The sequence below is a fragment of the Dermacentor andersoni genome, chromosome 1 (genome assembly GCF_023375885.2).
Source record: "Dermacentor andersoni chromosome 1, qqDerAnde1_hic_scaffold, whole genome shotgun sequence".
NCBI lineage: Eukaryota > Metazoa > Arthropoda > Arachnida > Ixodida > Ixodidae > Dermacentor > Dermacentor andersoni.
Window position 1 is genome coordinate 391,500,446 of NC_092814.1, and position 12,692 is coordinate 391,513,137.

Consider the following 12,692-nt stretch of genomic DNA (forward strand, 5'->3'; position numbering starts at 1 on the left):
TGTGCTAGCGCATCTTAATTCACTTTATCGTTTTTAACTTATGTGTTATTATTTAATTTTATTAGCGCTGAGACACAAGTTTCAGTGTTTCACAACACCATTTCGTGCAACTGACAAATTTTGCAAACAACTTACCTTCATCCTAAATGCATTTAAGCACGTTTTTGATCTGGCACAACATCATGCGAACGATAAAAATAACCTAATTTCTTCGTCAGTCACACTGCGTCGGCTGTGAGGGTGGATTCAATGATTACGGTGTTTATTTGATAATCTATCAGGATAGAACAATAGTTATTTGAAACGTGTTCTGTGATAAAAGCAATCAAGTAGTATCGATCCACTGATTACTTGAACAATGTATTTACGGACTGTCTAACTTCTTATAGAAAGAGTTGCTGTTGTCAATTAATAAAATTTGCCACTTCTTTATTTCAGAGTTATTCTCGGGTCGTTCATCATGATTGTTTTGGCGGCAACTTTTTGTGACATCGTATTGGGCTGCTTAAAGGATCAGGGCCGCTACAACACCATGCCAGGTATGAGCCAAATGTGAGCCGTGCAAGGGATTCGATTCCGTGACTTTGTGCTTAGCAGCCCAACACCATAGCCACTAAGCAACCACGGCGGGTTAATAAGCAAGGAAGACATAGTCAAGCGCGCCTGCTTATACCAGACAGCTCAGTAGTGCTCTTCAAAGAGCGCCAGAAAACGCCATCGTATATATGCCACTATCTAATGAACAGAGCAACCACACAGTGGCAGACACAAAGACCTTCTATTAACCACCTTAGCCATGCTAACCCCGATTCAATAACACGTCACAAGACTGCTAAGTGCGACGGTAATCAATCTGCGACGTTAAAGCAGCTCACTTTCCCTGAATTTCGAATACCCTTGATAAAAAAGGACGATAGGTTCAGTGAAACATTCTCTGGAAGATGTCATATCAGCTAAGTAATTAAGGCAGAATTTACTCACGATTGCGTGTATTTACTCACTATAGCTACATTACCTCACATGCATAGTTTCATTCAATAGACATAAGCTCGTTTTCAAAGCCAAGTTTCTTGCCTCATTGAGCGTCAAATTTGTGGAGGACGTGAATGATAGAGCACGAATTGTCGCGAAGGCGTTTGGTTGGAACATGATTCAACTGCATTCGTGGTAATAAACAAAACTCCGCGCTGAGGCGAAGGACCAATACAGAAAGACCCGACACAATCGCCCGTGTCGTCTATTACTTCCTGTGTCTTAGCGCTGAGCTTCCTTTTTTGCCAGGAATCTAATTCAACTAGCCCACCGTAAAATATTCATTAAACTGCATGTTGGCGCCCTTGGTCTGTGTTGTCTATTCTGATTTTTTCGTTTATTGCCACCATTGAACCTTTCCCACCCGTTCTACAATTCTAGCTGATTTAGTCAGCGATGCTATCGCGAAAGCTGTACACAAAGTGTACAAGCTGAGTAATTTTGTCGTGCGTTATTTTTTGTATATGTCCTACTCAAGAGTCGAAGCTTGCACACATCAACAACCAAAGCTATCTGAAGCTATGATTCTAACCTGTGTTTTGTTATGGCAAGCGCTTATATATCTGCACCGAGCTATCACTTTCACTAAGAATTTCTTATGTTAGTGGCAACCACAAAAAGAAACGAAAACAAGTTTGGCAGGAATATTCGCGGTGCCGAAAGAATCGTTGCCGACATGAGCTTGATGTTTTAATGTTGTACCTGAGCTACGATAGGCGCTGAGCAGAGGTGCTACAGGACAATTTTCACTACCTGCAGTTATTTAGGCACAGTTTCATTCCCACTCAAGGGCGGTGACCGCGATTGTGGAAATTAATTCCTGTTCGTCGCTCGCATAAGCGCTGCGCTCGACACACTGAATAGAAGCTGAGAGTTCTTTGTTTACGCCGTTCTTACAAAATGCAACTAAATTCACGTCCTTACGAATGGCATGAAAGATGCTTGCTCGATATCTTAACTTATGCAGGCTCACAGTAACTCTGTGCTCAACTCATCTAACTTGAATTCTCATTCCATAGACGTATTACGTGCTTTCTATCACACTTAAGTCATTGAGGTGTATATTCTAGGGTGCTACTAATAAGCATGTCGTCAAGTGTGTTCCCCAAGCATGCTGGAAAACAACGAGTTTTTCGAATACTAGCAAACATAGGCACTATGACTTGGAGCTCGATAGTCATTGAAATATTTAATCTGAAAAGGCTGGTCCGGATGCCTATGGCTAAAAGCGACAACGTTGCCACAAGAAACAGCCGTGCGACGACATTGTTAGCAATTCAGATTGTGATGGTTGCAATGAAATAGTGTTTAGCCAGTTCACTCAGGTACTGTTCTTCAGCATGGTGGAAAGACAACTGCGCTTTTACAAAAAAAAAAAAAATTACGCTAAACATTTTTCAATTTTACAAGACCCTTTCACGCAGAAATAATGCATGTTTAGCAACCCTAAGGCAACACTCAAAAGAAAACCGAAAGAAAAACGTGGTCTCTGGTAACGTAGGGGTTTCGTTGCAACGGTACATTTCTTTCGCACTTGGCCAGTGGCTAGAAGGGCGCCAACGTTTTTAGTAGAATTTGTGAATATTATCGAGTGAACGGAATCTTTAGATTATATACCAGCTCTGTTAGCCGTTGGTAGACTTAAACAAACAAAGGAGGGTGGTTATTCGTGTAGACTGCCGAGCAGCAGGAAACGAAAGAGTGCTTTATTGCGAGAAGCATGTGCGTTTATACACAGGCAGACCAGGCTTGCGCATCCGTATCAAAATATTTTGATGACGTAGCCACTGGTCGAATCTTCCTTCCTTTGAGGAAAAAAAAGGAAAAAAACGAGATTGTACGAAAGATTGCACAACCAACTGATAAGTCAATTTGCACAGCATTCACTGAACTGTCTATGTGTGGCGTTCTGGGAGAGGATACCGTCGCGGCTCTATACGCTGTCGTGTGCTTCTACCGAGCGCCTCTTGACGTGCTTGTTGCTCGGTGTCGCTCGGTTGAGGGCAGGACTGAAGGGTCGTATCGTACACTCGTTCTGCTGGGGGAAAACTTGTCCTGTTGATCTCAGGTGCTCCCTTGTGCGTCGTAGATGCTGCCCATTCTCTGTCGCAACGACATAAGAGCGCGGTGTACTTGTCGGGCCTATGACAACTGCTGGTGCCCATGTCCTGTGAGTGGTATCATAAACAGTCACCGTGGAGCCCCTGTGAATATCCGGTAGACTTCGCGTTGTTCTGTTGTAAAATACGCGTCCTTTGCGCCTTATTTCGTCGAGTCGCTTTCGGAAAATTTCGGTTGGCATGGTATGTGGTTCGGGGTGGCACTCAAGTACTCGCGGTTTAATTAATTATGGGGTTTTACGTGCCAAAACCACTTTCTGATTATGAGGCACGCCATAGTGGAGGACTCCGGAAATTTTGACCACCTGGGGTTCTTTAACGTGCACCTAAATCTAAGTACATGGGTGTTTTCGCATTTCGCCCCCATCGAAATGCGGCCGCCGTGGCCGGGATTCGATCCCGCGACCTCGTGCTCAGCAGCCCAACACCATAGCCACTGAGCAACCACGGCGCTTTACTATGCGGTTTAGTCCTCGTCTGACGGCCCATAAGTCGTTGTGCAAGCGACTTCAGGCGGTCGTCCCTTGGCATATTCCTCCATTCTACCAAGGCACTGTAGAACTCCAGCGTTCCATACCGGCACTTCTTGAGCAGTTTCTTTGCTTCTTGCACGGCCCTTTCAGCCATGCCGTTACCGCGAGGGTAATGCGGACTGGAAGTCACGTGTACGATGCCCAACTGTGTGGAAAAACGCGGAAGCACGCACTATTGAACGGGGGGCCATTATCACTGCATATTTTTGCTGGGATGCCATGAGACGAAAAGCTGCATGCAGACGTTTCTCACTGCTTCTGCTGTTGTTCGACGCATCTGCTTGATCTCGCAAAAAAAAAAAAAGAATATAAATCTACCATAACAAGGTACTCATCGCTCTCGTGGTAGAAAAGGTCGACTCCGACTACTTGCCACGGCAGAGTAGGTATGTCGTGACTAAGCATGGGTAACCTGGCGTTCCTGCTCTTGTACCTTTGACAAAGTAGGCACGTCTTCGCGAGAGCTGCAATATCTGCCAACATGCCAGGCCTGTACATTACTTCTTTGGCTCTAGCCTCCATTTTTTCTTCACCCCCGTGTGCCGCGTGGAGTAGACGAAGTACCTCTTGTCGTTTTGTGGGGGGAACGACGAGTTTGTTGCTTCTTAGGAGGAGACCGTCTTCGACATGTAGTTCGTCACGGTAATTCCAGTACGCGCGTACGGCCTCGGATACCTGTTGCTTGCTCTCGGGCGATTCGTTGCTCGCGTAGCTACACAATTCAGTTATTGTTGCATCTTTCAGTAGATCTTCATGGATTCCCTGCAGTTGCCGATCAGAGACTGGAAGCGAAGAAAAAGCATGTACTTGAAAATCCATCGATTCTTCCTTCAGCTCCGTCTTGTTCGGAAAGCGCGACAGCGCATCCGCTAGGAACAGTTCTTTTCCTGACTTGTAGGTCAGTCTAATAGGGAACCTCTGAAGAGTGAGTCTCATACGCTGCAAGCGTAACGGGCACTCGCACAGCTGTTTCTTAAATATTGACTCTAGGGGGCGATGATCAGATCCAATGATGACCTCTGGCTGCCCTAGCAAGTAGTCTTCAAACCTTGCACACCCGTGAACAGTGGCTAGCATTTCTTTCTCGATTTGCGCATATTTCTTTTGCGCTTGGGTAAGCGACCGTGATGAGTAGGCGATTGGGTGTCCGTTTTCAAAAGAACTGCCCCCACCCCTTTCTGGCTTGCATCTACTGACAACGTCAGAGGTATTCCTTTCTCGAAATAGGCAAGAACAGGTGCCTTTGTTAGACAAGCGCAAAGACCTTGGAAGCTTTCTTGAGTCTCTTCTGTCCAGAGCCATGCCGTGTTCTTTTTCAATAGTTCCCGGAGGGGCGCGGACGGGGAAGACATGTCGGGGATGAAGCGCGCCACGAAGTTAATCATTCCAAGAAAAACTTGCAGCTCCTTACAATTTTTCGGTGGCGGTACTTGCAAAATGTCTTCCACTCTCCCGGGATCCAGGCAAAGTCATTCTTGTGTGAGGATATGTCCCATGTAGCAAACTTGCTAAATAAAAAAAAAGTGCATTTTTTGCAGCCGCTTTAGATTGTGCTCCCTGCAGCGCACAAGTAAAGCTGCTAGGTTATTGTCATGCTCTTCTCGTGACTCTCCCCAGACTATAATGTCATCCATTACAACGGCGACGCCACTTAAGCCTTCTACTACTTGGTACATTGCCCGTTGAAAAACTTCCGGTGCAGAGGCAATCACAAAAGGCATGCGCAGAAATTTGTAGCGGCCGTAGGGAGTGCTCATAGTGCATATTAATGAACTTTCTTCGTCTAGCCTAATTTGCCAAAACCCTGACGCATCTAAAGTTGAAAAGTACTTGTCCCCATGCAGGCGCGGAACAACATCTTCTAATGTTGGCATATGATAGTGCTCTCTCAGTAAGGCCTTGTTCAAATCCGAAGGATCTGAACAAATGCGTGCGTTGTCGTTTCTAACCACTACGACCATGCGAGTTGACCAGACAGTAAGTTCAGTTACCTTTGCAATGACGAGGTCACGCTCCATTTTATGGAGTTCTTGTTTCACGCGTTCTTGAAGAGCAACCGCCACCCTTCGGGCTGGCTTGACGCGGCCTTGTGCTCCTGGCTTGAGATGAATGTGGTACGTAACACCCTTCCATTCTCTGAGGCCTTGGAATACATCACTAAATCCGGCGCTTGGGTCCTGCATTGGCCGCGCGTCGACTGAGCGTGCGCAGATTATGAGTCCCAAGCGTTCTGCAATATTGCCGCTGATTGTTACTGGAACGGCCTGGGGTACGATAAAAAATTCCGCTAGACAACTGTGAGCCTTGTAAGATGTAGTCAAGGTGATTTTCTGAAAAGCTGTTTGCTTGTGGCCGAAGAAGGCGCCCAAAGTGGTCGAGCATGGCTGTGCCGTCTGTGTAGATAGTTTTCGGACTATCGTCTCAGGCATGATACAGCAGTTGGCTCCCGTGTCGATTCTGCAGTCAACCGCCGCTCCTGCGATAATAATTTCCGCCTACCAACGGTCCTTACTGGCGATAGCATATGCTTCTAGCGTGTGCAGGAAGGATTCTTGTTCCTAAAACAACCTGTTTGACTTCGCATGCCGCTCACCATGATGTTTGTTGTGTCCGACGGCACATTCGAGCGAAATGATTGCTTCTACCGCAGTTGTTGCAGCGTTTGCCCTGAGCCACACATTTCCCATTTGTGTGCCTTTCAAGACCACAGTTGCAGTAAGGCGTTGCTCTCGCTTTTATTGCGGCGACTGTCGCGTGGGCCTTCTGGCTCGGATTTCTCGAAGTTGTACTCGTGCTTGTTCTCGTGCGCGGCACATTTCTACTGCTTTTGAAAATGAGGGGTTTTCCGAGAGGAGCTTCTGCTGGAAGTCTTTATCTCTGATGCCGAGAGTTATTCTGCTTCGTATCAGCCGTTCCTCGAGCTCACCGAATTCGCATCTGCTCGCGAGAATTCGCAGTTCCGTGAGCCAGTCATTAAAGGACTCTTCCTCGTGTTGGTCCCTGGAGCCAAATCGGAATTCGTTAAAGGTTAGGTTCTCAGATGGCTTGTAATGGGCCTCGAACTTTGCTAAAAGGATTTTGAGGTCTTTCTTCTCGTCTTCGCTGTCGAACTTAAATGTATAGTACGGTCGTCTCGCGTGTTCGCCTATCGTTGTCAGAAAAGTTGCGGCTTGAACTTCTTAGGCTGCTGGGTCAGTCTCGTCGCCGTAGCAAAAAGGTCAAACTCACTTTTCCATACGGTTCCGTTGTGAAACGTGTCTCCAGTCGTATCGAGTGGCCTTGGTGGCTGTAGCAGAGTCGACGCCATTCTTGCAATGGGCGTTTGTAGTCGGTCCGTGGATTCATTCTTTGCCGACTGGCGGCGGTAGCAAAACGAACCGCCTTCCCCACTTCTGACACCATGTAGACTGCCGAGCAGCAGGAAACGAGAGTGCTTTATTACGAGAAACAGACCACAGGCAGACCAGGCTTGCGCATGCGTATCAAAATATTCTTGATGACGTAGCCACTGGTCACAATTCGCATTCACAGCATGGAACGAAACCGAGGAAGAAACTGAGAAACAGCATTCTTCGAGCGGTGTAAGGGAACCACGAGTGAGTTTTTCTACTGTTAGGGAGTTTTGAGGATGCTAAGTGCCGTATGCATTGAAATAACGGCACAATTCTACTCAATCAATTTTATAATTCTCTTGTGAGTCATCGTAAGCAGCCGCTGTCAAAATTTAAGGAATCTCAAACGAATCGTCAGTTGTCTCTATCATGCACAATTATGATTCACATGCTCGCCTGTCGGGCGATTGTACTGAGTAGTAGTGTTCCCTGTAGAAAGATTGCCTGTGTTCTTGCATTTTCGTTTCGGCATGTTCTGTGTGTTGTTCTTTCCTACCACACTCTCATCACCTCATACTAGAAAACTTGTTTGTGGCCTACACCCTTTCAATGTTTATGTGATGTGTGTTACTCGCGGATGTTTTATTTCGTATAGCACTACTAGCGTTTTATCAGTTGTCGTATTTTGAAAGCTCGGCGATGTGATATACGCCAGAAACAACTTTTTATTTCGCACGACTGCTTAAAGTTCGAGTGTAGCTCAAAATTTTCGCTATTGCTATGAATGACCCAATCATTTCTAAATGAGTATTTGTTTCTTAGAGTGATCGACGTGCTTGCCTTGTTTTAGCCTTGGCTCTTTGTGGAATTATTCTTATTGCTAAAATCAGTAACTGTTCCCAGACCAAGCATTTCTAGCTTTTCGTGTTTCAACTTTCTTCTTGCAAAATGTTTGCGCAAGTGCTAAGTCCTAAACGATACCATGCTCTTGTATTTTCCAGGTGAATCGCTCCAATCGTTCCTAAAGTTATCCCTGCCGCGGGTCACCTACGATCTCTTCAAAGTTGGAAACTCCAATGCCAGCCTCAAGGTGTTCAATGGCCTCCGAATTTGCGGCGTCTTTTGGGTGGTGGCTTTCCATACGTACATTTACCCGGACATCGGCACATACCGTAAGCGTACCAGTATGTTATAAGCCTCCGAACGAGTTACGACGGTTGATGATTAAACGGTTCAAGGGAAAAAGAAGAAATCTTCGAAATAAACCTGCAGCATGGAATAACTTATGTTAGCCTATAGCGACAAATATCACATTAGCATCACATCAGCACCGCAGCAGACTGTGAATGCAAGTTTTATTGAAATTATTCAAGCTATAACCTTTCCGTGAAGTCGTTTTTCATGTCATTTGACTTCCGCCACAGTGATAACACTACTAAATATACAATCCTTCGCAGATGAATGCCAATCTCAGCGATATTGACGACAGCGAAGCTGTACAAGTGAGTTATCACACTCATCTTCGGAAGTACAACTCAGCCTAGCGACCATTCATCAACCGTGAGCGTTTTCGCCGACGCCTTCGGGGCAGGCTGCGTTGCCTGATAGCCATCGAGTGGCATTTTGTCCACGCCGTTACTTTCCACCGCCATAGCGGTACAAACTTCTAGCTAACCTCCAACGCGGCGCAGGTGAAACGCGATGCTAGAAACAAAAATTACCAATTACTGGCGGAAAAAAACGCAACGTTTTTTTCCTCTATTCCACTGACGCATACAAAAGTAAGTTTTGTCTTATAGTTATCTATATTTACATGCCAAAACAAAACTTTCAGACTTCAACGCACGTTGCGGTGCTGGTTGATGCCAACCCCTCCGGCCTTCACCGCCACACGACCGCGGAACCCGCCTTAACAGCTTCGCTCCGAAACTATTCGTTAAGAAACGCTAAATGAGCAAATATAACCCTTGCTGTCGCTTTGCGATAAGTAAGTCATGCTTTGATAACGCATGCTCGCCACCTAAACCACTAACCGTGGGCCAATTAGTGCAAGTAGAGATTTGCCTCCTTTATAACGTACTCATTGTCCTCATAACTAAGGTCTGCTCTGGCAGCGAGGTGAAAGACCCAAGTAATTACCTAGTTTCGCGCGTTTGAAGATATGAAGGCATCGCACGTGCATTTGATATAACCGGTGTGTATCAACATGTGGCTTGCTACGCTGTGTGGTCTGGTCGCTCTGGTCACACCCATACAGTATAAAATGGCGTGCAACGCAATCAAGGTGGTTGTTCCCGTGCCAGTCGCTGTATCAGCGTCGTGTAACTCGAAGCATGTTGTCAGAAGTTTGCCGCAGTAAGGCTTAACGACCCAATCGCGCCACAACACTGAGCGTGATGTCGTGGCAACAAGGCTGGAAGTACGCAGGATGGAAACGCTTGCGCCTCTTGGTCCGCCCATCCTCTCGGATAACGCAGCGGAGAACTGGAAGAAATCCAAACCGCGCCTCGACCTATATTTCGGGGCATAAGCAAGGAACGCACGAGTGCGGAGAAGGCTGCCGCGTTTCTTCACATAGTCAGTCAAGAAGCTATCAACGTGTTCAACACCTTTCGCCTGACGTCAATGTAGCAGGAGGACTACGATGCCGTCGTTCAGAAGTTCCAAGACTACTGAACACTGCAGCGCAACAAGGCGCTTTAAAGGTACGTATTTCGCTCCCGAATCCAGCAAGAGGATGAACCGTTTGAGAAATTCCTGTGAGATGTTCAGACAAAAGCAGAGACATGCACTTTTGGAAGCCTGAGAGATTTGCTAATTCGCGACCACCTTGTGTGTGGAACAAAAGATAGGAAGCGGAGAGCTCGACCTGTCAGGGAAAGAAAATTGACCCTTTCGCAATCAATAAACTTACAAAGCCACTGAGCTTAAAGCGAGTCAGACGGAAGTCTGGGATACAGAAGAGCAAGCAGCAAAAGTGTCTGATGTCGAGAAACGCCTTCCAGGCGCGCGAGAGACATGCGACACAGACGCATTTAAACGACGCGTTCTGGAACGCCCTACACGTTGGTGCAGCTTTTGCAACAAACTTCACCCACCCAGACGATGTCCGGCGTGGAACAAAACCTGCACAAGTTGCGGAAAGCAAAATCACTTTGCCGTTTGCTGGAAGGCCAAAATACATAGCCGGAGTTGACCCGAGTGTTAGTGATGCGTCCGAAGAAGTAAGCGAGTTGAAGGCATTGACAGTGCGAATCAGCGCTACAGTTAGAAGACGGACAGTGACATTCATAGTTGGCGCTGGAGCTCAAGCAAATTTATTGCCGCGCTATTTGTTGGAAAATTTTGGCCGTGCGATGAACATATGCCTAAGCAAGATGCTACTGACGAGCAATGAAGAGAATATAATTGAGTACCTGGGGACCGCCTCTTTACAGATTTCGGCTGACGACAGAAAGGTGTAAACAAATTTATTTTACGTCAAAAAAGCAGGCACTGTTGGGACTCTCGACGTGTGAGTGTCTCAGCCTCATACCTCGCACTCACCCGATTTCAAGTCAGCCAAATCTAAAGGAGCAGATTGCCTTGGAATTTCCGGATTTGCTAAAGGTTCTTGGATGCGCCGAGCATCATTCTTCGATCAAGCTGAAGAAAACAGCAAGGCCTGTAGCTATACTTGCGAGACGCACATGCGAGGCAGGCTGCGCTGCGCGAGGAATTGCAACGCTTGGAAACCGAGGGCATCGTACTGAAAACGGAGGAGCCCGCGGACTGGGCGAGTCCGCTTGTTATCGTTCAAAAGAAAGGCGGTGGCATTCGCATCTCCATAGATCCGCGACACATCAATGAAAGCATCAAATGCGAGAGGTAGTACGAGCTTCCTAAAAGAGAGGACATCGAGGCAGAGTTGGCTGGCGCCACTTATTTCAGCAAACTTGACGCCAATCGGGAATCTTACCAGATACCATTAACCGAACAGTCGTCCAAAATCTGCACTTCATTCAGTACACCGTATGGGTGGTGCAGGTTCCTGAGATTATCGTTTGGCTTGAGTTCCGCATCAGAGCATATATCGTCAACCAAAAGAGGCAGTCATCAAGAGCCCTGCACACTGTTTCTCTGGGAAGATTTGTAATCAATCTCTGTAACCATGCGGGACTGCTTACCTAGTCGTCTATGATGTGTACCCATATTACCCCGAAGTAGAACGTCTAACGCACACCTCAAGTGAAAGCGCAATCAAGAAGCCCGAATTGATTGCTCGGCATGACATTCTGCAAGAAGTGCGCAGCGACGGAGGTCCGCAATTCAGTTCGAGTCCGTTTCATTTTGCCCGAAAATGTGAGTTCAAGCATGCCGTCTCCAGTCCGAGGTTCTCCCGAGACGCTTGCCTTGCCGAAAAAGGAGTGCAGATCGTCAAGCGTCTGCTCAAGAAGACGAGAGATGCTCGAAATCCGTTCTTCATCGGCCTTCTGAACTATCGAACTAGAATTTTAGAAGATGGTCGAAGCCCAGCTGAACTACTAACGGGACGACGATTGCGTGGCCACCTCTCTCATTTCGGGGTTCAGCTTCCACCGGAGGTCAAGAAGCCCGTACAAAACCTAGGCTGGCCATGTCACTTCCTGTCCTCTCAAGGGGGGAACTTTGTACGCATTCAGGATTACTCCGGATGGACAATCAAGGCAACAGTTCAAGATCAAGTAGCTTCGCGATCCTATCTGCTCAGAACAGAAGACGGCAACACACTACGACATAACAGGCAAAACATCCCAAAATACAAGAGAAGAACTCCCGTCAAGAGACGCAAGTGTGGAGTATAAAGATCGGAGTCAAGTCCCAGATACTCCTCCCGTACTCAACCCAGCCTCGACCAAGCGCGAAAAATTCGATGAATTTTTCTTCCATGGGTTTCTTGAGATAGAGCAAAACGAAGCGGCCTTGCAGAAAAAAAAAATTACCTTCGGGCGCACAAGTCTTAACCTTTCCCAACAAAAAGTAGCGATTAATAAGAAGTGGCGCATGTGTAGGGTCCTTCGTTTTCAGTGTTCATAATTGTAGAAATTCAGGAAACGGAGAAGGTAAAATCGGGTGTTCTCAAGGAACAAAACCGGGAAAAAATTATGGAATTGTTTGGTGTGGAACAAAAACCGGGGAGAAGTCAGAGATTAACTCCCTCCTATATGCCCTGTTCCATAATCCTAGTTCCTTTATAAATTATAAAGGAACAAATAGGTATGTGGTACTGGGCATATAGGCATTTCCTGAAAGGAAAACGTTTCTGTGTCGTAGCCCAAAGTTTGGGCTATTTTATAACTTTTGCAAATAATTAGCACAAGGAATGATCTCCAATATTCTACAACGTTTTATTTAGACAAGCGACATTTCACTTGCCTGTCACTTTTGCTCACGTCTGTGAAAAGAAAACACGGTTATTTAAAGCTTTTTTTTTTCCACCTTATCACTATCCTGCACAAAATCTACTGTGTTGTTCGGAATCACGGAAGCCGCAGTCTCAACACATGGCGACGAACGTGCCTTTGATGCGTTTCTCGTTTTTATTTCTTTGACAGGCGCTCTCAGGGAGCTCCAAAAAAATGCCATCTACATTCCGTTCCAGCTCATTAACAATGCTTGGCTTTGTGTGGACATGTTCTTCTTCATCAGGTACGTCG

The 12,692-nt window shown here is 46.4% G+C and overlaps 1 protein-coding gene across 1 annotated transcript in view; it reads left to right on the forward strand.

The window, feature by feature from the left end:
* The first annotated feature begins 444 nt into the window (after positions 1–444).
* Positions 445–12,692, forward strand: part of LOC126518758 (nose resistant to fluoxetine protein 6-like) — a 173,445-nt gene continuing 161,197 nt past the window's right edge. Inside the window, exons 1-3 of the mRNA XM_050168533.2 lie at positions 445–539; positions 8,019–8,189; positions 12,591–12,684. Of these exons, the coding sequence (XP_050024490.1) occupies positions 461–539; positions 8,019–8,189; positions 12,591–12,684 (344 nt within the window). The 5' untranslated portion in view covers positions 445–460. The remainder of the gene's footprint in view (positions 540–8,018; positions 8,190–12,590; positions 12,685–12,692) is intronic.